At 34.2% G+C, this 23,970-nt stretch overlaps 3 protein-coding genes across 3 annotated transcripts; 2 read left to right on the top strand and 1 right to left on the bottom strand.

The window, feature by feature from the left end:
• Positions 1-7,761: 7,761 nt before the first annotated feature.
• LOC112776619 (G-type lectin S-receptor-like serine/threonine-protein kinase At5g24080) lies at positions 7,762-13,078 on the bottom strand. The gene is made up of 5 exons (XM_025820829.3): positions 12,610-13,078; positions 10,599-11,959; positions 10,348-10,528; positions 9,779-10,232; positions 7,762-9,536 (listed from the first exon to the last, which is right to left on the bottom strand). The coding sequence occupies exons 1-5, from the start codon at positions 12,954-12,956 to the stop codon at positions 9,198-9,200; spliced, it is 2,682 nt and encodes an 893-aa protein (XP_025676614.3). The 5' UTR covers positions 12,957-13,078; the 3' UTR covers positions 7,762-9,197.
• Positions 7,851-8,968, top strand: LOC112776622 (hevamine-A-like). Its single transcript, XM_025820831.3, has one exon. It carries the CDS (start codon positions 8,041-8,043, stop codon positions 8,944-8,946), a length of 906 nt encoding a protein of 301 aa, XP_025676616.1. The 5' UTR covers positions 7,851-8,040; the 3' UTR covers positions 8,947-8,968.
• Positions 13,079-13,385: 307 nt separating the features above from the next.
• LOC112776621 (uncharacterized) lies at positions 13,386-18,133 on the top strand. The gene is made up of 15 exons (XM_072228879.1): positions 13,386-13,923; positions 14,000-14,121; positions 14,225-14,367; positions 14,442-14,710; positions 15,006-15,064; positions 15,226-15,320; positions 15,637-15,739; positions 15,839-15,933; positions 16,011-16,073; positions 16,361-16,436; positions 16,506-16,614; positions 16,872-16,984; positions 17,071-17,129; positions 17,596-17,707; positions 17,840-18,133. The coding sequence occupies exons 1-15, from the start codon at positions 13,533-13,535 to the stop codon at positions 17,972-17,974; spliced, it is 1,944 nt and encodes a 647-aa protein (XP_072084980.1). The 5' UTR covers positions 13,386-13,532; the 3' UTR covers positions 17,975-18,133.
• The last annotated feature ends 5,837 nt before the right edge of the window (positions 18,134-23,970 follow it).

A 23,970-nucleotide genomic window follows, 5' to 3' on the forward strand; every position in this document is an offset into this window, starting at 1 on the left:
TTTTTTGAATGCTTGAATCCTGTTCTGAACGCTCCTTTTTGCTCGTGAAAATTCTTTTTCTTCCTTAACTTAGGGATTAATCATATGGGTTGCAATAAAAATAGAAAAGTGACTATTTAGTTAGAGTGTTGGACTCATTGGATATGGACTTGAGAAATAAATGAGTTGGATGTTACAATTGGGCCTATTTTAAATATTTTTTAATACAAAATACACATATCACAAAGATTTTTAGGATTTTAATTCAAGATTATAATGTTAGTTATTATTAAATTATTTTTTTTTTAAAACTCAACAATCTCCTATTTGATGACAAATTTTACGCAATAAAATGAATTGGCATTAAAAAAGTAAGAAAAATTTTTTGATACTTCCCTTTGATGTTTCAATTTCAAGTTGATTTTTTCCCTTTTTTTTTCCGTTTAATTGGCTCTCTTTAAATGTGAGCTTTTCTTAACCTGTGATTATTAATAAACAATCATTTATGTACAAAAACTATAATCAATAGTTATTATTAACTTCAATCAAAACACTTTCTCAAAATATTTGTCACGACCTAAAATGAGACATGACCGGCGCTCAGGAGAATAATCTCATAACAAGTTTAACATACGCAAACATAAATTGAATAAGAAATTTACAAATATTTTACAAGTTTTAAAATAAATAGTTATACATTTTTAACAAAAATTAAAATAATTAATAATAGTTAGATCCTGCCTGTGACATATGGAGCATATACACCTAGGAACTCGATAAAGAATAGATACTCATTGGAGATTGTTACTCTTGAATAGAAAGTCTCACATAGTCAAGTATTTGTTCCTGAAAAATATTTTTAGAAAAATGGGGTGAGTTTTGCAACTCAGTGACTAGACAATACATATATAATCGGCATGAGACCATATAAACATTACTATCAAAATAATTTTAATTAGAAAATAATAATTGATAATAATAATAAGTGAATCAATAAGGGAGTTCTCATATAGAAATTAAATCAAAAGTCCACACTTGGGCGGCTCCACCTCTATGGGTAGCCCTTTCCTCTAGTATGTCCTAACAGAATAACAGATCTAACGTGTGGCCTATACATTAGGCTAGCAACATCCCTGCTAGCTGGAGTCTGAGTCAGATGCATCTAAGTTAACATCATAACCGCCGTTAACTACGGTTTTTTAATACGAGCCTCCCAGACTAATTCAAAACATATAGTTTCAAATACAATAAATCTTTCAGATATATAAAGTATTGAATCAAACCAAATCAAATAATATTTTCTCGTTAGAAATCTTTTTCAATCATACTTTTTAAATCATAAAAACAAATTTTACAATTTCAAAGTAAGTGAATGTTAACAAATACTTTAATGCTTCAAAAGTATATATTCGAGTAAAATCAAATATTCTAAAATAATATAAAGCTTTATCAAATATATATATAGTCTCGTGTAAAATTTAAGGTATGAGCATCATAAAAATAATTATTCAACTATAATAAATCAATTATTTTAATGAAATTAAAGTTCTTCAATAATAGTTATAAATATAATTAAAAACTTATAATAGCATAAACCACAAGATTAACAGTTATAAATGTAAAGCTTACTCACAACGTGGTCCAAAGGACCGAAGAGACCAAACCCGAATTGTCGAATTAAAGGGTGAGGATAATTGAAGTAGAATGGAATGGAAGAGCGCAGAAGCGGCAGCTCCGACAGGCAAACAAAACAACGAATCGAGACATAATGGAGCGGGAGCAGCAAACTAGTGGCACGCAGCAACAACGGCTAAAGACAGAGCAACGACAACATCATCAATGGCAATGGTAAAACAGTGGCAAAGCCAAAACAGAACAAACAACCACTAACCAGGCTAGAATGGTGGTGAAACAAAACTGATAAAGGTGCAAGGCGTTTTCAAAAGGGCAAGGGCAGTGGCGAAAGGCTCCAGTGAAGGAATAATAAAGGACAGAGCTGGGTCAAGCTGGCAGAGGCTCCAGCGGTGGTTTTTCCGGCGACAATAGCGCCACACAGCTCGACAGCGGCCTCCTTCCACAATAACAACAACGGTGGCAACACCCACTACCAACACCCCCCTTGCCAGCGACAAACTCCGTCGCGTTTTCCTTCCCCTTTCTCAAAGTCTATCTCTTTGGGTTCTTTGGCGGCGGCGACAACTTGGTGGTGGCAGAAGCAACACCTCCTCCCTCTTCTCCATCGTGGTCTCCTTCTCTATCTTAAGTTGTCGCTCTCTTTCTCTCGCACGCGCATCACTCTCCTTCCTCGAGCCTCTCTGTGAGTTCTGTCTGTGACGGCGACGGCGAACCTCCCTCTGCCAGCGCTGTCTTTCCCTCCCCTCGTCTCCTTCTCTCCTTTGAACCCCTCATTCCTCTTTCTCTCTTTTGTTTTCTTTGTGCGTAGGTGTTTTGTGTGAGAATGTGAGTGGGTTTAATTTTGGAATTAAGGTTAGAGTTTGATAAAATGGATAAGGGTAGAATAAGTATTTTGATAACATTTGAGGGGGTAGGATAGCAATAGAAGAAATTAAATATAAAATATTTTAGAAAAATCTTGAGACATTACAATATTGTACTAGTATTTTAAAAATTATCAAGCTTCAAAGTCTATAATGCAGCATCAAACAAATAGCCTACAGCCAAATTGATTCAATTCATTTTCATATTAACTCCCCTTTTATTATCAAGAAGGTAAAATATATTCTGCACATAATTTTGTTAAGCAGAAACAGTCATCAGTTCAAAATTTTAAATTCCATCAATCAGATTACAGTCATCTAGATAAAGAAAAAAATATCAAAAGATCACAATATAAATATAGAAATAGTTTTTAAGCAGACGCAACAAAGACACTGGACTAGCCATGAGATCTTTCATCTTCGATTTTCAAGATCTCTTCATCTTTTTTATCAGATTGGACCGGTTTATCTTCTAAGAAATCAATGTACTTAAGAAGCACTTCAACTCGGTTATAAGACTTTCTCAAAGAATTTTTATTTTGAATTGCCAATTTTCTTATTTGTTTGCTCTAGTTGATGAGATGTTTGGTCAGATTCATAAATTCTTGTAGAACATCTTTCACTACGCCATTGACCAAATACTTATTGGAGGAGGATATACTGGCAGTGATAAGAAGAAATTAGAACAAAGAGTAAAGGGATAAGAAAAAATGGAGGAAAGACGCAGCGAAAATATAAAAGGATAAATAAGAAATTTTTCGACTAGACCTCTAAGAAACCTGTTCTTAACAACCTAGGTCACCGGAAGAGTTTTCCTACTAGACCTCTAAAAAACTTGTTCTTGGCAACCTAGGTCACCGGAAGGGTTTTCCCTATTAGACCTCCAAAGAACCTATACTTGACAACCTAGATTAGGGGGATGAACATTGAAAGAGACCACCACGCAGATCACCTTAGTGTTGGATCCTTCAATCTTCTTCATGCAACAAGCGAAAAAAATTACTCACTTCACTTAATCACACTAAAAAAACGTGCATAAAGCATTAAAAAAATTTTATTCATTAAAAAGTTATGTAAATTGTCTCACCAAAAGTGTTTAAATAGGCCCATAACAAACTAACTAAAAGATAAGATAATATAACTTAATTTAAATCTACTAAAGATAAGATAACTAATTTAAATAATATTTGATCTTATTGGATTATATCAGATTTGATTTAAATTTAAAATTCTAAAGATATATGATAACTAATTTAAATCAGATTTGATCTTATCAGATTAGATTTGATTTGATTTAAATTTAAAATTACTATTAAGAAAATAAGAAGCAAATCAAATCTTCCAAGTTCCAACAACCTCTAACAGCAAACCAAATAAAAATAAATGCCTAAAAAATTCGAAAATTAATAATAAATTATGCCTTCAATTGATTTTGAAAAGCATTATTGGACTTCTTGTTGTCCTGCCTTAACCCAATAAGTTTTATGAGTTGTCGCCATTTCAGCACCACTACTGTTTTTGAGACGGACTCTTGGTCTTCTTGATGTCTAAGACCGGCATGGTACAATTCTTTTAGTATTCAAATCTTTGAATGTGACGAGATTACCATTCTACCTCTTAGCTCTAAAATGACAAAAATGCCCTCCTAATCACGTATCATCCTCTCGCTCTTTAAAAAGATTCGTCCTCGAATCTTGAATGAGAAGCTCTTTTTCTCTCCAATGAATCCAAACTCAATCTCCAGGTTCAAATATTATGGTTTGATGGCTCTTCTCTATCCACTAAATTGTGGCTATGTTCCCTCATGTGTGCAAGTTCAATCTTTTTAACCATACTTTCACCATTTTGTTCAAAGTATGCAATTTGTCTTTCTTCCTTTTCATCCATATTAATGCCTCTATAATTGACCAGTGAATCTACAAAACCTAGGAGAGTTGATATAAAAATACTAAAAATTTCATGGTTAGATATATGAGAAACTAAGGACTCCATAAAATTCAATGATACTAATGTACTCTTGTCTAAGCTAGAACTTTCTAGATCTCTCTCACAAGTGTGTTTATTACTCTCAGTTTCTTTTTCGCTCATTGACTCCTCTCGCTCACTATTCTCCTCTTTTCTCTCAAAACTCTCGCTTTCAATCAAACATGGATTCTTTTCACTCAAACACTCACCCTCTTTCTCAGTTTCTTTTTCACTCATAGACTCCTCTCGCTCGCTAGTCTCGTTTTTTCTCTCAAAACTCTCGCTTTCAATCAAATATGGATTCTTTTCACTCAAATACTCACTCTCTTTCTCAGTTTCTTTTCTTTCATATTTTTCAAATTGCTCACATTCCAATGATCTAGTTGAGAAATTCTGTACTTTTGAATCTTCCAAGGACACATCACCCTCTATAATATACTCAACAAATTCTTCCATCTCTGGCTTTGAAGAAGAATGAAAGATAGGCATAGAAGAAATTTTTTTCTTATGTCGATCTATAATACCCTTCTTGAAGTCAGAAACTTTGACTTTTGTCTGATCCTCAAATTTTGCTCCTTTGGACCGCCAAGTTGCTATAAATTGTTGCATATACTCCATGTAAATGGCTACTTTGACCAAATCCTCCATGGTCTCGTAACGGTAGCGTTATATTTTATCTGCAAGTTCTTCGCGTAATCCAATCAAAAATCGTTCCATAAGAACCTCAGGACTCAGTTTAATATTGGCTTTGTCCATCAAATAAAGAAACTCATTGTGGTACTCCATCACTAATTGTGAACCTTGTTGTAACGTACAAAATTTTCTAAAAAATTCGTTGTGGTATGATGGTGGCACAACCCGATTCCTTATGTAGTATGATGATGGCACAAACTGGTTTCTCATAATTTTTTTCATCTTCTCCAAGGTGCAAATTAGACTTTTTTCATACAGTCTTCTAGATCTTCCTAATTCAATCTACCATATATGGGCAGCATCGAAAAAATTGGCTTGTACCAGTCGAACTTTTTTTTCCTGTGAAAGGATGCAATTTGCAAAAATCGACTCTACCTTCCTTTCCCATCCGACATAAGCTTCAAGATTATTCATCTCTTTAAATGCAGAGATTTGCAACCGAGAACCCTTTTTCGCATATGAGATTCCTTCATCATCACTATTGTAATACTCAATCATTTTTTTTACAACTCTTTTTTTTTGTTTTTTTTAATCTAAAGTGAATTTGCAGAAATTAAAGAGAAAAAAACAAAGAGACTAAACAAGATCCATGGAACGTGTAGATAAATAAGAATTTACCTACGACTTGTAACTGATACCAGATGATAAGAAGAAATTAAAACGAGAAATTAAAACGAAAGATAAAGAGATAAGAAAAAATGGAGGAATGACGCAGCAAAAACATAAAAAGATAGATAAGGAGTTTTCCTACTATACCTCTAAGAAACCTGTTCTTAGCAACCTAGGTCACCGGAAGAATTTTTCTACTAGACCTTTAAGAAACTTGTTGTTAACAACCTAGGTCACCGGAAGAGTTTTCCCTACTAGACCTTCAAAGAACCTGTACTTGACAAATTAGATCAGAGGGATGAACTAACTAAAAGATAAGATAAGATAACTTAATTTAAATCTCCTAAAGATAAGATAACTAATTTAAATCATATTTGATCTTAAATTTAAAATTCTAAAGATATATGATAACTAATTTAAATCAGATTAGATCAGATTTAATTTGAATTTAAAATTCCTAAAATTACTACTAAGCAAATCAGAAGCAAATCAAATCTTCCAACAACCTCTAACATCAAAACAAATTAAAATAAATGCCTAAAAAAATCGAAAATTAATAATAAATTATACCTCCCATTGATTTTGAAAAGTATTATTGGACTTCTTGTTGTCCTGCCTTAACCCAATAGGCTTTATGAGTTGTCGCTATTTCAGCATCACTGTTTTTGAGACCGACTCTTGGTCTTCTTGATGTCAAAGACCGGTATGGTACAATTCTTCTAGTATTCAAATCTTTGAATGTGACGAGATTACCATTCTATCCCTTTTAACTCTAAAATGACGAAAATGCTCTCCTGACCACATATGAAGCAGCCGAGGGTGGATGAAGACTTTCATCTCCTTCTTCTTTCATGACAATGTTCTTTCCCGTTTTAGTCCCTTTTTTTCTTAGATTGTTTTATTACATCACCGCCTTTCAGATAAGAAGTTTTATTTTCTTGTTATCATTTATGTGACGCATCATCAAGTATGCAAAAGAGAATTCAGCTTTATTGAGAATGACAAAGAAGCGCAATAAAAAGATGGGACAGCAACAACGATTAGAGTTGGCTTGAATCCTTACCTAGTTGTTTCTTTTTCTTCTTATTTCTTCTGACTTTAACAATCTGAATCATTGATCCATTCTTTGACCCCAAATTTTAATCATGACCTTTGATTTATTGTAGAGATACGCCATCTCTATTTTCTTCATATTACCCAAATGATGCATTTAGGAGGAAGGCCGTTTCAACAAATTAGAATTAAAGCACAAAAATGAAAACTTGGCTTCTCTAATTTGTCTCTGAATCAAATCATATTTGATTTTGTTTTTTGGCTTTAAATGTTGACTTTTTTCCTCTCTTTCCTTTTCAGTTCAAGATTTATAATTTTTTTTCTTTTTCGAATGCTTGAATCCTATTTTGAACATAAGTGTTTGGTTGGAGTGTTAATCTCATTGGATATGGGTTTAAGAAGTGAATGAATTGGATGTTGCAATTTGGCCTATTTTAAATATTTTATTTTTATGCACAAAGTACACATATCACAAATATTTTGGGATTTTCAATCTAACATTATAATATTAGTCATTATCAAATTATTATGGTTGTTTTTCACAAACTCAACATTTAGGGTCTGGTGTATGTTAAGTTGGAATTTGGGTTTTCTAAATATGTGGATAGAAATAAACTCTTTTACTTTAATGATTATCATTTCATTCATTTGTTAATGTAGCAATGAAAAACGCAACCATACCAAGTGACTAGATTCCTGGATTTTGCTTATAGACATAAAGAAAGTAGCAAAAAAGGCACCGCTATCTGATTTAGTTAAGATAAAACATTGTCATTATGCAAAATCCAGTTCTAATGTAGGAGATAATATATATGCATTTAGCAAATACTTCGGAATATAATCTGACCGAATCCTTGTAATATGTTTCTGACTATAAGACAAAGATGCGTCGAAGCACGGCCTTTCAAAAGTCAAAGAGTACAACATTACGGCTTAAAATTTGATTTCGCGGATACAATCAACATGAAGAAACATGATACTTCTTAATCATTCCTCATTCCTCACGTACGATTTGGTTCATGTCTCACAACTTATGATTATTTCAATGCAGGTCACTATTCACTTTTTTCCGCATTTTCTCATGACAGTTATGGTATTTGGTATACACTATTTTCTAAGACTTTATAAGGAGTGCCATTTTTAAAATGAACAACTTCAATTGGAAAGGCTACAGTGTTACACTACACAAGTGATTCTTAGCGACTAGTGAGCAACTCATTTATCAAAGTTTCAAGCAACTTTGATGGCTTCATATTTGATCATTGTAATTGCACTCCTATCATTCTTTCTGCCAACTATTATAGCAATAAGCTCAAATAATGCAGGTGGAATTGCCATCTACTGGGGTCAACGTGGAGATGAGGGAACCTTGGAAGAAACTTGTGCTTCTGGGAACTATGCATTTGTGAACATAGCTTTCCTATCTGCATTTGGGAACGGCACAAATCCAGTTTTGAATCTTGCTGGCCATTGTGACGCCCACACCGGTCAATGCACTGTTTTGAGTTCTGATATCAAGTCATGTCAAGCCAAGAACATCAAGGTCATGCTTTCCATTGGAGGAGCTACCTTCCAAAACTACACACTCACTTCAAGCGTGGATGCAGGCCAGGTAGCAGCATACTTGTGGAACAACTTCTTGGGTGGACAATCTTCTTTGCGGCCGCTAGGGGATGCTGTCCTGGATGGAATTGATTTCGTTATTGAGGGTGGGCAATACCATTACTGGGACGATCTTGCCAAAAACCTCTCCAGTTACAACAACCAAAGCAAGAAAGTGTACCTAACTGCTGCACCACAATGTCCTTTCCCTGATACTTGTCTTGGAACTGCTCTCAGCACTGGCCTATTTGACTATGTTTGGGTTCAATTCTATAACAACCATCAATGTGAGTACAATAAAGGAAATATAACTGGTCTTCAAGATTATTGGGGAATTTGGACTTCAAATATCCATGCAGATATGATTTTCTTAGGGCTACCTGCTGCAATTAATGCTTCTATTACCGGCTTTATCCCTCCGGCAAATCTAACTTCAGAAGTTCTTCCAATAGTCAAGAATTCAACTAAATATGGAGGAGTTATGCTGTGGTCCAGATATTGGGATAAACTCACAAACTACAGCTCTTTCATCAAAAGTTATGTTTGATGCGTGAGCTCTGTGTGAACATGTTCAATTTCACAGATATGATTAATACTTTTTACCTGCATAGATCAAGCAGTATAGTTCTTTGTGTGATTTGATCTTTTCCAATAATAGTTGTCCCCCTATCTACGGTGAACTGATGACTTACTGAATTATGTTTTCATGTATATCTATCTAATTAAAACTTGTATGTTTATTATATATTTGTATTGGTGAGAGCACAATCGTTTCTTTTCTTCTTTGAAGTTGAAACATTATCTTGGTGACATTGTGGAATTGCTACATGTGGCTCGAGATGTCAGATGGCTTGTAATGGTTGATGAGCTGGAAGGGTTATACTCTCTTTTCATGGCTTTATATACATGTTCTAAGCCTTCCTCAATTAAGTCTAGTACTGTCTGAGGCATTGGAGGCATGTTAATGTTGGTTGATCCTTCTAGCATCCTCACCACTTCCCCCATTGTTGGTCTCAAGAAAACCACATCTTGGATGCACCAAAATGCAACTTTCAGAGTTCTCATTAGCTCTTCTTCGTCAACCACCCCATTTAGTCTTCTATCTGCCACTTCGATTGTAGATCCATTAGTCATCTCCTACAGTAACCAAACATGACATGAACATTATTTATCTAGTTAACACTTGTTGGTTTTATTTAAACAGCATCATCCTTAATTAGAATTCAATGGGCTTATCATCCCAGCGTATGGTCTTATAATGAGTGTAGCCTTTTATGTTCATTCTGATTCGGAAAAACAAGTAAATAAAGTTGCACGGTTCATTCAACAACAATTAATTAAGGATAGAAGAACACTGAACACTAATATATGAAACACACCTTGTAAGCCCAACCAGGATAGAAGAAATCCTCTGCATCAAAGGACATATCAAGATTTCTCCTGCCACCAATTATCTCTAAGAGAAGCATCCCATAGCTGTAAACATCGGCTTTTACGGTTATAGGGCGATTACTAACCCATTCTGGTGCCAAATAACCTCTTGTCCCTCTTACCATTGTCACCACATGAGAGTGCTCCCTTCCCATCAATTTGGCTAATCCAAAATCAGACACTTTAGGACAAAAGTTTTCATCCAACAATATGTTTTCAGGTTTGATGTCACAATGTATTATCCGGTTCCTGCACTGCTCATGAAAGTAAGCTATCCCTTGTGCAGTAGCTACAGCTATATAAAACCGTGTTGGCCAATCTAGTACTCTATCTCTTGCTTCATATGAAGGGAAGATCCACTTATCCAAGGAACCATTCTTCATGAACTCATAAACTAGCAGCCTGCCAAATAAGCAATTGTTTTAACAACAAAAACTTCTGCTTTGATAGCCAACTCAGATTTTTTAGATGTTTAGAAGAAAATTTAATAACTTGATTGTCAAGTAACAATGCATACCGATGCAATCCCTCGGAGCAGTAGCCGCATAGGCGAACTAAATTCATATGATGCATTGAGCCAATGGTGTTCACTTCAGTAATAAATTCTCTCTCTCCATGTGGCAGAACTCTGTCAAGTTTCTTAACTGCAATTAGTGTCCCATCTCCCAAGCTTCCTTTGTACACACTCCCAAATCCACCTGCAAAATATGTACAGTTAGCAAGTATTTAAACTCAATCAAAACACTCAATATAGGATACACTAACTACCTGTTCCTAGCAGCTGCGAAAAGTTGCTAGTCCTGATTTGCATATCGCGATAACTGAAATTCATGGGAGCACCTGATAAGATCATGGAACTTTCCATTTCTCTTCTCAACATTCTTTTTCTGTGAACACTGTAATACAGCAATAAGCATAGCAGCACAATGAGAACCATCATGATCAGAACAGTTGGAATAATCACAGCCTTCTCTTTCACACTCCCCATCCCATCCGAAGAGCTATTAGACCCTCCAGCTTTGCCATATGGTGTCACTGAGCTGTTTGCTCTGACCTTCACAAACAAGGTTGAGCTAGTATCCTCAAAACCACCAAAATCCAAGCTCCTTAACACCCAGCAGTATGGTCTCTCCTCATCTAGCCCATAAACAGATGCAACGCAGTTGCAGTCTGATAAGCAAGCATCCCCACATTTTGATACTGAAGCAACATCACTGTAGTTAGCTATCACTGAAAATTCAGAATAGTAATAATTTGTTAGCTGCACTGTTGAAATCCTAAACTGCGATGTCTGGCTTTCGCGCCTTGAATTGCATTTTCCAACAAGAGATGAATTCTCATAGCACTGGCCTTCCTTGCCAACTTTAGAAGTTCCTGGCAAGCAAGTGCAAGAGGCATTTGTCTTGGTTCTGTCCAAATGACAAACTCCATTGCCACAAATTCCAGCAATATCACATGGATTTGAAACTGCAGCCCATTCTGGCACCCATTGTCTCGACCCATTTACATCATCGTCCCATCGATACAAACGCAAGTTGCCATTCTTTTCCAGGGTTAATCTTCGAAGAACGGTCAATTGTGTAGATTGGTGAACTGCAGCAGACAAACCTGCATCGTCGTTGTCATTCTTATAAACATAAACTGCTCCATCAGAGGCATCTCCGTAAACAATTCTAAAGCTTCCGGCTTGGCCTAAAACTGCTATAACTTTTCCGGTCACATTCGAGATATCAGGACCCTGCCAATAGGAATAGTTGGTGTATGATTCCTCCGAAGCCTTGGAAGTTTCAGGTAGATTGTAAGTCAAGGCAAGGCTTAAAGAAGTAGGCTGTTGAAGCATTTTGAGAGCATAGTAGCCTTCATGAGAGGAAGACTTTGATGAGGTTAACTCTGAAGAAACTGTTAAGGGCTGGTTTGGGAGGAGTGTGTCAGATGGTTGCAAAAAACTCTGCCACACAAGGTTTTTTCTACTGTCATGGAGAATGAAGTTACCGGATTCTTCCATGGTTGCTGCTTCTACACCAGCACCTGAGGTGTTTGAAGCCCAAACGGTGGTGTCTCCGTCCATGAGGACAAGGTTGCCGGTTGTGTCCAGCTCCAGCATTGCATCTTTGGATACAGGAGAGTCTCTATTTGGATTCAAAAGGAAAATGAAAAATGTTGCAACTTGGCATATATAGAGATGATGATAACTTGCAAAAGCTGTTGTAAAGACTAAAAGACTAGATGGAGATATGATTTATGACTTTCTCTTTTGTTTAAGTGAAAAATCAGAACTAGCCATCTAATCTCCAATATCTAATTTCATAAACTAATCATATTAATAGTCAATTAACACTCTTAGATATGTGTTGGGATGTCACTTCACGTGTCGCATTAGCAAATTTTAACACAATCAACAAACAAAGTAAGGAAATGACTAACATGACTAATTTAAAATATTTAAAAGACAAATTTAATTAAAAAAATCTTTTAGAATTAATTTGGAGAATGAATGATCTTTCTAATTTGACCATCTACTCATAAAGATAAGTATGAGATTAGTTTAAATATATATGTTTTTTATGTTGTATATGACAAAAGGTATTTTAGAAAGAAAATTTATGCATCGACATTTTTCAATCCTCATAAAATATGTAATAGATAACAGATAAAAAATAATAGATTATTGGTGTGAGATTTGACTCATTATACTTACAAGAACAATTTAATTGCATATCATTTTTGTTGAATGATATCATACTAAGACTAATGAGAATGAGACTGGTAGGAGAAATACCTGTTAGGTGACCAAACCAGTGTTGGATCTCCTGGAAGCTCATTAAACCAAATGCCCAGCTGAAATAATCGATTATCATTCTCTGATTTTGTGAACCCAAAAGCAAATGTATTATTATCAGAAACCCATGTTTGTCCCTTACTAGCCAATAACCTCGAGCCCAAACCAATCTGATTAGAAGAAACGCAGCTACTGATGAAACACCCCAAGACCATAACAAGAACTCTAGCCCCATAGCAATGAAATGAAAAAGCAGCACTTTTCATATTTAACATGCAACTCTTTAGTTTGTATATATAGTAATATGTTAGTGAAAAAAGAACCAAGATTTCATGATAGTTTGCCATGGTGTTATATATTGAAGAAAATACAGTGTTCTATTTGGAGAAGAAAAGCACAATTAATAAATACTGTTAGCGGTGGTTGAGCTACGAAGTACAAAGTTTGAAAAAGGTTAGTTTCATGTGTTGTGGTCGGCCAAGAGGATATGATTAGTTATATGGCTTCCCCTTTTCCATTGCTTTGGTGTCTTCAAGTTCAAATCATCAAATGTGAATTCAAGTCTGTGAGACTGTGACTCAACAAAAAGAACAACGGCCTTACATGGCTGACACGTATATGATGGTTCCTAATAACTCAATTTGATTTTTAAATTTCAATTGACACAAAATAATACTAAAGTTTAACTCAGCGATTAACGTGGTTCCTCAATTTCCAATTTATTCTACTTGCGTTCTCAAATTTTAAGTAGTAGTAAGTAGCAACTCAATTTGTTTTTTCAATGTTTCATTAACGTCTATCAAATAAAATCCAAAACCACAGCGTTCAATAGTAATTCAAATAACAAATTGAAAATTTTTCCCAACAAACGCTCCTAAAGAGCGCCGCATTCTGCCAGTCCCCAACCCACGCTCTCTCTGCTAATGGAGAACATGCAGTCCGCGGAGGAGCTGGTTCGGGAGTTCCTCGTCTTCCGAGGCTTCACCAACACTCTCCAATCCTACGACTCTGAGCTCCGAACCGATCTTGGAAAGGGCTTCCACGTCGATAAGATCCTCGACCTCATCTTCTCCCTCTACGTTCCCAAATTCCAAGCCGATAGGCTCGTTGCCCTCCTCTCCTTCTTTAAGCACTACCTCTCCTCTTCTTCCGAAACCGCACTCCTTTCTACGCTCTCCAAAATCCAAACTTCTCTTCTCCGCTTCTACGTGGTTCACGCCTTGCAAGCCAATCGCAGGGACAGAGTCATCGACTTCTTCGCTGTCCATGGCAGTGACCTCTTGCAACGCTCACAGGATTGGACTCGCTGGTTCGGTGCGTTTTGCTGTCGACGTTGTTTTTCTCTAATCTGTTGTGAGTGTAATTGTGATTTTGAATTGCGATGATGCAGCGATTCCTTATGTTAAGAATCCGAACCTGGATCCTGAATTTCGGGTTTGTTTCTCCAAGGAGTGGTATGAGGCCTTGCATCTTTCTGTCAGAAACTTCTTTAGCGAGATATTCAATGGAACTCATATCCTTCACAATTACTCCTCTAAGTATTATAAATAACTCTGATTTTTATGTTTTCGATGTAATTTTTAATGTAGTTAATAGTTATCCTTAATAAAAATCACGGCTACCTGCACTGCTGAAGATCAGTTCAGAGATGAATGCCACCAACGTACTCAAAAAAGATATCCTGAATCTGAATATTAAATTGGCAGAGCTTCAGGCTTTGCTTGATGAGAAAGAGGCGAAATTATCACACTATAGGAGGTAAGCATGTTCAATTCTCTCGAGACTCTAATGAGATATAAATATTTGGTTTTTCTAATTAGTTGTGATTGAAGTATGGAAGGAAGCATTAGTTCATTGAGCAATTTGCGGGAGGAAAGTTCTCAGATGTCAAGAGGTTTTCCAGAGGTTTCCCCAACTGCTGTTCCACGAGCAGTTCAAACAGAAATTAACCAAGATTCAGTTGTGAATGGAGCTGCAAATATTCAGTCTGAGTATGTCATTTCCAAGTCAGGTGATAATTCAACTGTGGCATTGAATGACCGTGTTGGAAATGGTGGATCAGGCGATACCATGCAAACAGTTCATGAAAGTCCAAGTATAGGTATATGCTCTTCAAGACTGCTTCCATATTGTTAAGTGATGTTGATTATTCACTTGATCTAAGCTCTTTAATTTAGTTGATTACTACTTTCTACTGATACACTTTTGTTGAATTAACATGATACTGAGACTAAAATAGCAATTATCAGGCTAAGAAACTAGCCAAACAGAAAAGAGAAGAAATAAAAAAGCACTTGGTCTTTAGGCTGAGATAGCAATTATTAAATGATTGAGTAACCATTGATTGTTTATTTCAAATTAAAAATAAAAAAAATTAACAGTTACTTCTGTGGCAGAAATTAGTGGAGAAGTTTGTGGTGAAGAAGATTTTCCTGATGTCAAAGTAGAGCACCAGGTAAATTTGCGAATAATTCTCTATTTATGTCTTCTTCCCACCCCCCCCCTCCCCCCTCTCTCCTCCTCCTCCTCCTCCTCCTCCTCCTCTTTTATCCATTTCGCATATGCAATTTCAATTCCATTATCTTAGTAAATATTTAATTGCTGTGGTGTTTTTAGGAGACGTTCTTGGGGCACACTAGTCCAATCAGCCGATGTTGCTTCTCTGCTTCCGGGAACAATATCGCTAGTGCTTCTCTAGATGGAACTGTTAGGTAAGCTTGACTGGTGATGAAGACAAACATATCAAGATTATTACTTGGAAAAATGGAGCAGTCTTAATGTAATTTTCAGTTTTGGTTGTATCCATTTGCCATAGTCTATTTTGAACAGTAGCATCACCAATATCAAATACAGCAAAAAGAAACAATGCCATGATATGAGCCACCCGCAATAGATTTTTGTTTCCAAATAGCACTTTATTATGTTTTCCTTCACCAATATTTTTTCTTAACCATATCTGCTACTCAATATTTATGATAACTCTCTCAAGCAACTTGGCCTTTGTTTGTTTCACATGTTTTAATAAAGAATATGGACATATGATTCATCAACTCCGGTGTCTAGAAATGCAACCATATATTGTGGCACGGAAATTTTGTCTCTTGACTGGGAATGTAAATCTGACCGCTTGGTATGTGAATTGACTTCTCATTGTGATGGAAATTATTCAATTGTATTGATCATATGAGATTTCAAATCAAAATAATTAAGTTGTTTCTCTTGAAAAAAGCTGTTAATAGGTACATCAGATGGGTGTATTAAGGCATGGAATGTAGATGCAAAGAGAGTTGTTTGTGATCTCAATACAACTCAAGCATTTCCAAGGTATTTACTGAAAATAAAATTTTATGGTCTCTGTGCATTGCTTTTATGCTCTCTCTGACACATATGTGGTTTTGCAGTGTCTTGGACATAAAGTGCAGTCCTGTGGAACCTATTTTTGTATCTGCAGCAGGATCTGGAGGGTATTTATCAAATTTTATATCATTTTTTTGTTGACATGTTGATTTTTTTGTTTGGTCATATGATTTTCTGTTTTAACAGTATTTTACTCCAATTTAGTTTCGATATGTACATTTACTTTCTGATTTTTGGACATAAGGATGAAAGTATAGTTATATACCATTTGGTGAGCTATCCTGCCTTTCATCATATTTTCAATGCCCATCTTTTATGTAGTTTATTTTTTCTTATTATTACAATGTTGCATACTTTTTAGCATGGGAGTATGAGTATCATATTGTCTGTGTAGTGCTGGTTCCAATTATTTTGACAACCTGGGTTTTGCTTCTCTCACTGTGTGGAACATGAAGACGTGGAAACCCATGGTATGTGCTTCTTTGTGTAGAATATTTGTGTAAATTTTTTGGCAATGATTAATTTTGGATCTCATAAAGACAGTCCTTCCTCTTGGAGAAGATCCACCAGCTATTACTTCTCTATGCTTTAATCACAATGGAAAGATTTTAGCTGCTTCTGCTGTTGATGGAATGATCCACATGTTTGGTATCCTTTATTTAGTCATCTGGCTACTTTGCAGCGTTGATGTATTTTTGTGCTTTGTATATGAAATCAAATATTTTTGTATTCATTGCATCTAGAAAGTTATTATATTTATCCTTGATAGAGTTGCCAATACAGTAAAGTTCATTTGTCTGGTAAAAAAATGCTGCCAATATTTGTCCTTTTTTAAAAGGTGAGAGTTATACTTTATGTATTAACTGGGGTCCCATGGGTGCCACTTCATCCTTAATTAGCCAAAGACATGTCTGCTGGCCTACAAATTACTGGCTGGCCTGCACATGATTCTTCTATCAGTTCTATTCTTTTTGGACCGGATGAGACTAGCATTTTTAGCCTGGGCTCTGACAGGAAGGCAAGTACTATAATGTAACATTTTGCCATGTATGCAGCTTCTGACATGGATTTTACACTTCGTACTAATTGGTGCTTTGTTTTCAGATTTTTGAGTGGAGTTTGCAAAATCAAGGTCAAATTCTATGGTCAAGAGACTGCAGTAGGTATGTTTCTTTTTTGACACCTGATGCTTGGCTGCAGGTGTGAAATCCCACTGTGAAGTGCACTTGGTTGCTCTTTATAGCTTATGAAATCAAATATACAGTTTATCAGAGTTATCGTTAGTATTTATTATTTGAGGCAATTTCAAGTGTTGTTCTTGAAGGAATTTGTAAGAACTATTACCCATTACCTAAAGCTGACTTTATGGAGTAAATTTTCTAAATAGTATCAATGTAAAAACATTTGGCCTAGGTTAATAGTATGAAATTATCTATAGCTCAATCCAAATTTTGAGGGGTGTGTTGTGGCACTGCTGTAGTTTTGTTACTTCCTTTTTCTATTTTGGACATTTTAGTTCATTTATGCCATGCCATGTGAGGGATTTTCTTGTATCTCCATTGCTTCTGTCTTCGCATATGGATATGTTCAAAGAATTGATTTGCAGCATTTTATGTTTTTATTTAACAGGTTCTCTTACCCTCTGAAAGGTTCACAATATTGCAGACATGAGATGGCATTAGATGCAAGTGGGAGAAGACTCTTGGTAACGTCTAGTTCAGTTAGAGCCCCCATATACCAGGTTTATGTTTCCTGAATTCTTCTCATACTCTGATTAGAGATTCAGTTTCAAGGGACTACTATTTACTTGTGGCCTCATATTTCTGATTATCTTAGTTATCTAACATGTTAATGTCTCATCCTCTCATGTCAGGTTCAAGGTCATTTAAATGGTTGGAGAACACTTCCTCATGGTGCTCCTATTACTGCTGTGGATTGGCATCCTACCTCGCCCATTTTCCTGACTGGATCAGCTGATAACTCTGTCCGAGTGACATCTTTATCATAGCGTCACATGTTGTAAGTCGATTTTTTTCATCTTTCTCTGGACAACATTTAAGTTGGAATTATTGGATTCTTATGTTGTAATCTGTCTGTTATTTTATATTTTTTATTTAACGAATTAAAGATGATTTGTTGGCATTTGTATGCAATTTACTTTTGTGTATATTTATACTTTTGTTTTTTTTCTCCATCCTTTTTACTTTTTACCATGTGTATGTATTATATTTTAAATTTTAAGTATTAGAATCTTCAGTTTAATTTCATATCTTTTTATTTTATTTTATTTTATTTATTTAGTAAATTGAGCTTTATATTAGTGTGTTTACTATTTAGGGTTTTTATCTTTAACCTAATGCAAGAGGTATAAATACCTCCTAAACTATTATAGCCATCTTACAAAGATGTTAGAGGAATGAAAGCTCTTTTTAGTTTTGTGATAAAATCATGATGTGGACAAAAGAGGTTGGGTGAACCCTTCTCGCTTCTCTGACAAAGAAATTGAAAGCGGTTTGGTGACGTTATTGATGATGCTGGTTATAATTGCTTGAGCGATGGTGGTTGATTGTTGATTACATGGACTGATTCGGCTAGGGAAAGTGAAAAAGAAGAGAGCTAAAGAAAACTGAAAGAAGAGCAATTTGCAATACGTAATATGTATTGTTTGTTGTGTGTTGTGTATATTTAAGGTACTAGTATTTATATTGCAAGCTAAGTAAGGAAATTGCTAGTATTTATGGAGTTTGAATGAACTTGGTTTTATAGAATTGATTTTGGGTAAAAGTGAATTTGTGTCAACATGATTTTGTTTGGTAATTGTTCTGGCCCAGTTCAATAAGTATCGAAGGTCCACCAAGTAGACCCACGACCCGGCCGTACGATGAGACGCCCATCACGTGACACGATCTCCTGTGGGAGGATCTAGACAGTTAGTAGAAACTTCTAAGGGGTTGGGCTTAAGTGAGAGGGTCCACTTGATGAATGGGGATAAAAGATCCTCAGGTACGTCACCATAACCCCAATCTTACCGTCTTATTATACGGACGTTTACTTTGGCATCGGAGTGTCCTTGTAGGTGGCCCACCGACGACTACTGGCAACATACCTCACCTCAATTCTCGCGCTCGGGTTTCGATCCTCACCTCCACCAATCCAACGAACTATCGAACAATGGCGCCGTTTATGGGGACCTGACCCGAGTTGATGATGGAGGCTTTCCGCCAGTTGGACGAGCCAGAAGAAGGGATGGGGGGGGGGACCTCACATCTGTTCAAAAGGGCCATGATAAAGGGGGAGAAGGGAAGCCGAACACCTAAGGTGGTGAACATGTGTTTATACACCTAAATCTAGTCCGGGACACGAGGAGCATCAAGATTAAGTTGGCAAACGCGTTTCCGGGGGCCTGGCACTAGGAGCTCGTAATTCGCCTCCTTGGTGCCACCGTGGCACCGCCACACAATGCTCCTGAATTGCAGAGCTATTGTAATTCCTCCACGGTTACCCTGGAGGATGTGCTTGTGACGTCGGTAGTGCACCACACGCAGCGATTTATAGGAGGTCGTTGCGCCATACCTATAGTGAGGGTACCATTTAAGTTAAATCGTGAGGTCGGAAGCAGCTTCTAAGCCAAAACTAAGTTATTCTACGATAAGCAATTGTTATTCTATACTACACCGTTCTAGCCTAAACCATGAAAAAGACACCTATGGCACCTCCTAAAAGCTATCTAGCAAGCACCAATTCGATCTAAAAAGCAACAACAAAAAGGAAACCAAGATGGCAATGGCGGAGAGTAAGCAAAATGGCACAGCTAAATGGTCACCTACCAACAATTGCGACGCAAAAAGGTACTGGAAGTTGGAAATCGCAGGACTCTCGTGACCGTAGCAAGAAATCAACAAGCAAGGAGGGAAATGGCAATTGCAGAAGGGAGGGAAAATGGGTGAGTATGGTAAGCAGTTATGAAAAAAAAAAAAAAAGAGAAAAGGAAAATGATAATAGGAAACGAGAGTGGAAAACGTAACTGAAGAAGAAGCGCGAAAGGCTAGGGGTAGAATAAACCTTTCCACGTGCTTTCAAATCACATTTAAACACATTTAATGTCCCGGGCATGATAATCGAAGTGGCGTCCTCGAATAGGGGGTTAGGGGCAACCCCCACACGCGAGGAAAGCACTAGAGGCCTGAACTCTTGCTGAAAAGCCATGTTGGGCAAAAACCACCTCTCATGGGAACACGGGTAGTCGAATACGTTAGTCACGAGTCTCGCGACTTGATGCATTGGAGGCACTGTTCTGGCCTAACCCAATAAGTATTGGAGGTCCACCAAGCGGACCCATGATCCGGCTCAGCACGTGACACAACCTCCTGTGGGAGGATCTAGACAGCTCGCAGAAGTTTCTAAGGGGCTGGGCCCAAATGAGAGAGCCCACCCGATGAATGGGGATGAAGGAGAGGGACCTATTCCTCTCCTCAAATACATCACCATAACCCTAATCTAGCTGCCTTATCGTATGGACGTTTATTTTGGTATAAGAGTGTCCTTGCAGGTGGCCCCACCTGCTAACCCACCGACGACTACTGGCAACACACCTCACCTCAATTCTCGTGTTCGAGTTCTGATCCTCACTTCCACCGATCCAACAAACTACCGAATAGTAACTCTATACAAAATTGATTTTGATAGAATGAATATTGTTTGTATAATGTTAGTTAAAATTACTTTTAGATAGATAATTACTAAAAAAGACATGACATTAAATTATGTATTATCTTTTTAAACATGTTTAAATTTTTTGATATTTTTTCTAATATATTTTTATATTGTATTTTCTCTAATACTCTTTTTAGTATTCTATAATTTTTTACTATTATTATTTATAATTAATTTTTTGTTTAATTTGCTCTACTTAATAAAAACAACAATTCATATTATAAAAAATAACAACAATGGACATAATATACAAGGACAACAATTATAAAATTATACGCCAAACTCAATATTTCTTCATCCTTGTGCTATGGAATCTTAACAAAAAGGATATGGAAGTTTTCTGAAATTTATGGCGTCATTTGATTGGATTCATGTAGAAGTGATTAAATGACTAGATTTTATAAAAATTACAATAATATTACAAAGCCAAACAAAAAAAATCATAATTTTTTTTATAATCCTCTCATTACTCTTTTAATTAATATTATTTTGTATTACAATTTTTCATTACTTATAATTTTTTAAAAAGAGAATAAAGGATTGAATTAATAAAAAAGAAATAAAATTTTCTCAACTAATAGTCTAAGGAGCTAACCCAACGCATAAGTTAAAATTTTTAGATTGAAATGTTAAAAAAAATTGAATGTATTTACTATGGTTCAAACGCTAGACCAAAAACACCCATAAATTAATTTGTAGTCGTGATTAAATGAGAAAATTTTGTTAAAAAACACGTAATCTTTTTTTAATTTGCAGATTTTTTGTTGAATATAAAAGAAAAAATATCACACTTTTAGTTGTAAAACACATAAATTTTGATTGCATAACACAAATTATTTGAGTTGGGAAAGATGTTTTAATTGAATGACATAAAGAATAACATATGAGTTTTAGTTGAGAAACACATAAATTCAGTAACTTTAAAATAAATAACACATAGATTGCTTTGAATTGTGTGTATTTTTTAGTTGAATAATAAAAAAGCATCTTCAATATTAGTTTTAGTTTAATTTTATTTTGGATTTTACACAATGTTATATAAGTATTTGTTGGATCATATATTATAAAAATTGATTTGATATTTCAATTTAACATTACAATGTTTATCTTTATTACTAGTTTTAATTTTAATTTTATTTTGAGTCTTACAAGATGACATATAAACATTTGCGGGATCATATGTTATAAATAGTAATTTGAAATTAATTTTTTTTTTCTAATGTTTAGTCTTAATTTAGTTAAAATTTTATATTATTTTTAATTACTCTATCAACATAATAATATGAGAAGCAAAATTTTATTGGTTCTCTATCAAAGTGATACCGTTTTTTTAAGGTGAGACTAGTTTCATTTTTCGATCAATTTCAATGTAAGTTTTAATTTTAAATCAATTCATTTCTTGAAATATCAAAAGTAATATTCTAAAAGCACTCCATTGGAATTGTTCTAATTTTCAATTTCAAATCAGCCCAGTCTCTAGTTACTATAAAAATAAAAAGTGATATTCAAAAAATATTATATTAAAATTGTTTTAAAAATAAAAAATTTGCATGGTTCTTCTTTAAGCTTTGTTATTGATAAAAAATAGTTGTGTCTTTCTATATTTTTCTTAAAAAATAAGAATTTCATTAAAAAGTACAAATTTTAATTAAGAAATATAAAAAACTTATTTTAAAATGTGCAAATTTTTAAATAGAGTAAGAAGAAGAAGAAAACAGTAGAAGAAGGAGCCATAGGAATTAATTTTGTGTTTAATTTTTTAATTCTAAAGTGCTTATTTTAAAAGAAATGTGATAAAAAAAATTTATTATGAGAAAAATTATTTTTTTAATTTTTTTATAAATACTTAAATAGCTTTTTAGAAAGCTATAATTTGATCTTGAAAATTGTACCAAATATTAATATTATTAATTTTTTCATAAATCAAAACTAAAAAAAAAAAAAAAAACTTTTGAAGTTTTCCAAACGAAAAAAAAGGAGAGGCGTTGGTGTGGGGCAAGCTACAATTTAGAATTTTATTGAGTAGTATATAATAATAATATTTATTTGCCCCCATTAAATTATTAAATTTGATCCCACAATAATTTTTTATTCAGCTTTCAACACTTGATAGCCAATTTGAAAACTTCATATTAGATGTCCATTATAATGACGAATTTTCAAATTTACATAAGATTAGTGTTCTTTCTTAGAAATCGACTCGAAAGAATATTATCTATTCATTTGTGTTTCTTCTTTTAAAATTAGCTTTAGTTTTTTCATAATAACTACACTAATTGAATGAACTTCTTCAACTATGAATATCATCAAGAGCTAATTTGTATGAAAGTTGAGTTTTAAATGATTGTTTAACGATATATAAAAAAAAGACATTTTAATTATATTGTCAAGATTTTAAAATATGAAATATAAAAAATTAAATTTTAAATTATATGTTATTATTTAAATTATTATTTTAATATTTTAATTTGTAATTAGATATTTTAAAACTTAATAATATTTTATAATAACAAAATATAATTATAAAATAAGTTAAATGATATATGTATTTATACATAAATTTATAATAGATAATTTAATAACTAATTTTTTATGTAAACGTAATATTTTTATTATAAAAATTATTATAATATTATATATATTTCGCCCCACTATCAAAATTTTCTAGATCCGTCACATATGTGTACTATAACATGTCTAAAATTAGCATGTGAGCAATGGGTAAATAATGGTAAAAACATTAAAGAAATATGATAACATTATATATTTTTCTAAACATTAATTTAGCAATATACACTTAGATATCCATTTTTCATCCTTAACTATATATGTAAATAAAATCGCTTTTGATAGAATTATAAAAGAGTAAAGTTTATTTCTTGTCTTTAATATTTTCAAAAAATTTTACAAATATTCGTAACGTTTTTTTTCTAATAATTTTCTTTCTATAAAGTTCAATTCTACTATCAATTTTAAGGTTTGACAATGAACAATTAATCAACCTTTTTTCTTGAAAATAGTATGCCTTAACCATTAAAATAAAGTTCAATTTTGATGACGTATAGAATTTTACGTAATCATTCAGTCAGATTTGACTGAATTATGTGTTTACATAAATTTTTAATTGGTAAATTTAAAAATTAATTATTTTTTATGATTTGATAATACATGATTAATTTTTGTATAGAATTATTTTATATTGATATGGTATAAAAATTAAATTTTTAAAAATATTTTAAAAGATGCTCGAAAGTATTAATTAAAAAAATTTACTCTCAAATTATATTATAA

Source organism: Arachis hypogaea, chromosome 19, assembly GCF_003086295.3.
Source record: "Arachis hypogaea cultivar Tifrunner chromosome 19, arahy.Tifrunner.gnm2.J5K5, whole genome shotgun sequence".
Taxonomy (NCBI): domain Eukaryota; kingdom Viridiplantae; phylum Streptophyta; class Magnoliopsida; order Fabales; family Fabaceae; genus Arachis; species Arachis hypogaea.

What these genes read in the sequence shown, in the direction of transcription:
- LOC112776622 (XM_025820831.3), top strand. Translation starts at nt 8,041, where the DNA reads ATGGCTTCATATTTGATCATTGTAATTGCACTCCTATCATTCTTTCTG.
- LOC112776619 (XM_025820829.3), bottom strand. Translation starts at nt 12,956, where the DNA reads ATGGCAAACTATCATGAAATCTTGGTTCTTTTTTCACTAACATATTAC. An exon ending in TTCGCAGCTGCTAGGAACAG is followed by an intron (nt 10,529 to 10,598) that starts GTAGTTAGTGTA and finishes CATATTTTGCAG; the next exon opens with GTGGATTTGGGAGTGTGTAC. An exon ending in TGCTCCGAGGGATTGCATCG is followed by an intron (nt 10,233 to 10,347) that starts GTATGCATTGTT and finishes CTTATTTGGCAG; the next exon opens with GCTGCTAGTTTATGAGTTCA.
- LOC112776621 (XM_072228879.1), top strand. Translation starts at nt 13,533, where the DNA reads ATGGAGAACATGCAGTCCGCGGAGGAGCTGGTTCGGGAGTTCCTCGTC. An exon ending in TCATGAAAGTCCAAGTATAG is followed by an intron (nt 14,711 to 15,005) that starts GTATATGCTCTT and finishes CTTCTGTGGCAG; the next exon opens with AAATTAGTGGAGAAGTTTGT. An exon ending in TCTCTAGATGGAACTGTTAG is followed by an intron (nt 15,321 to 15,636) that starts GTAAGCTTGACT and finishes GTTTTAATAAAG; the next exon opens with AATATGGACATATGATTCAT.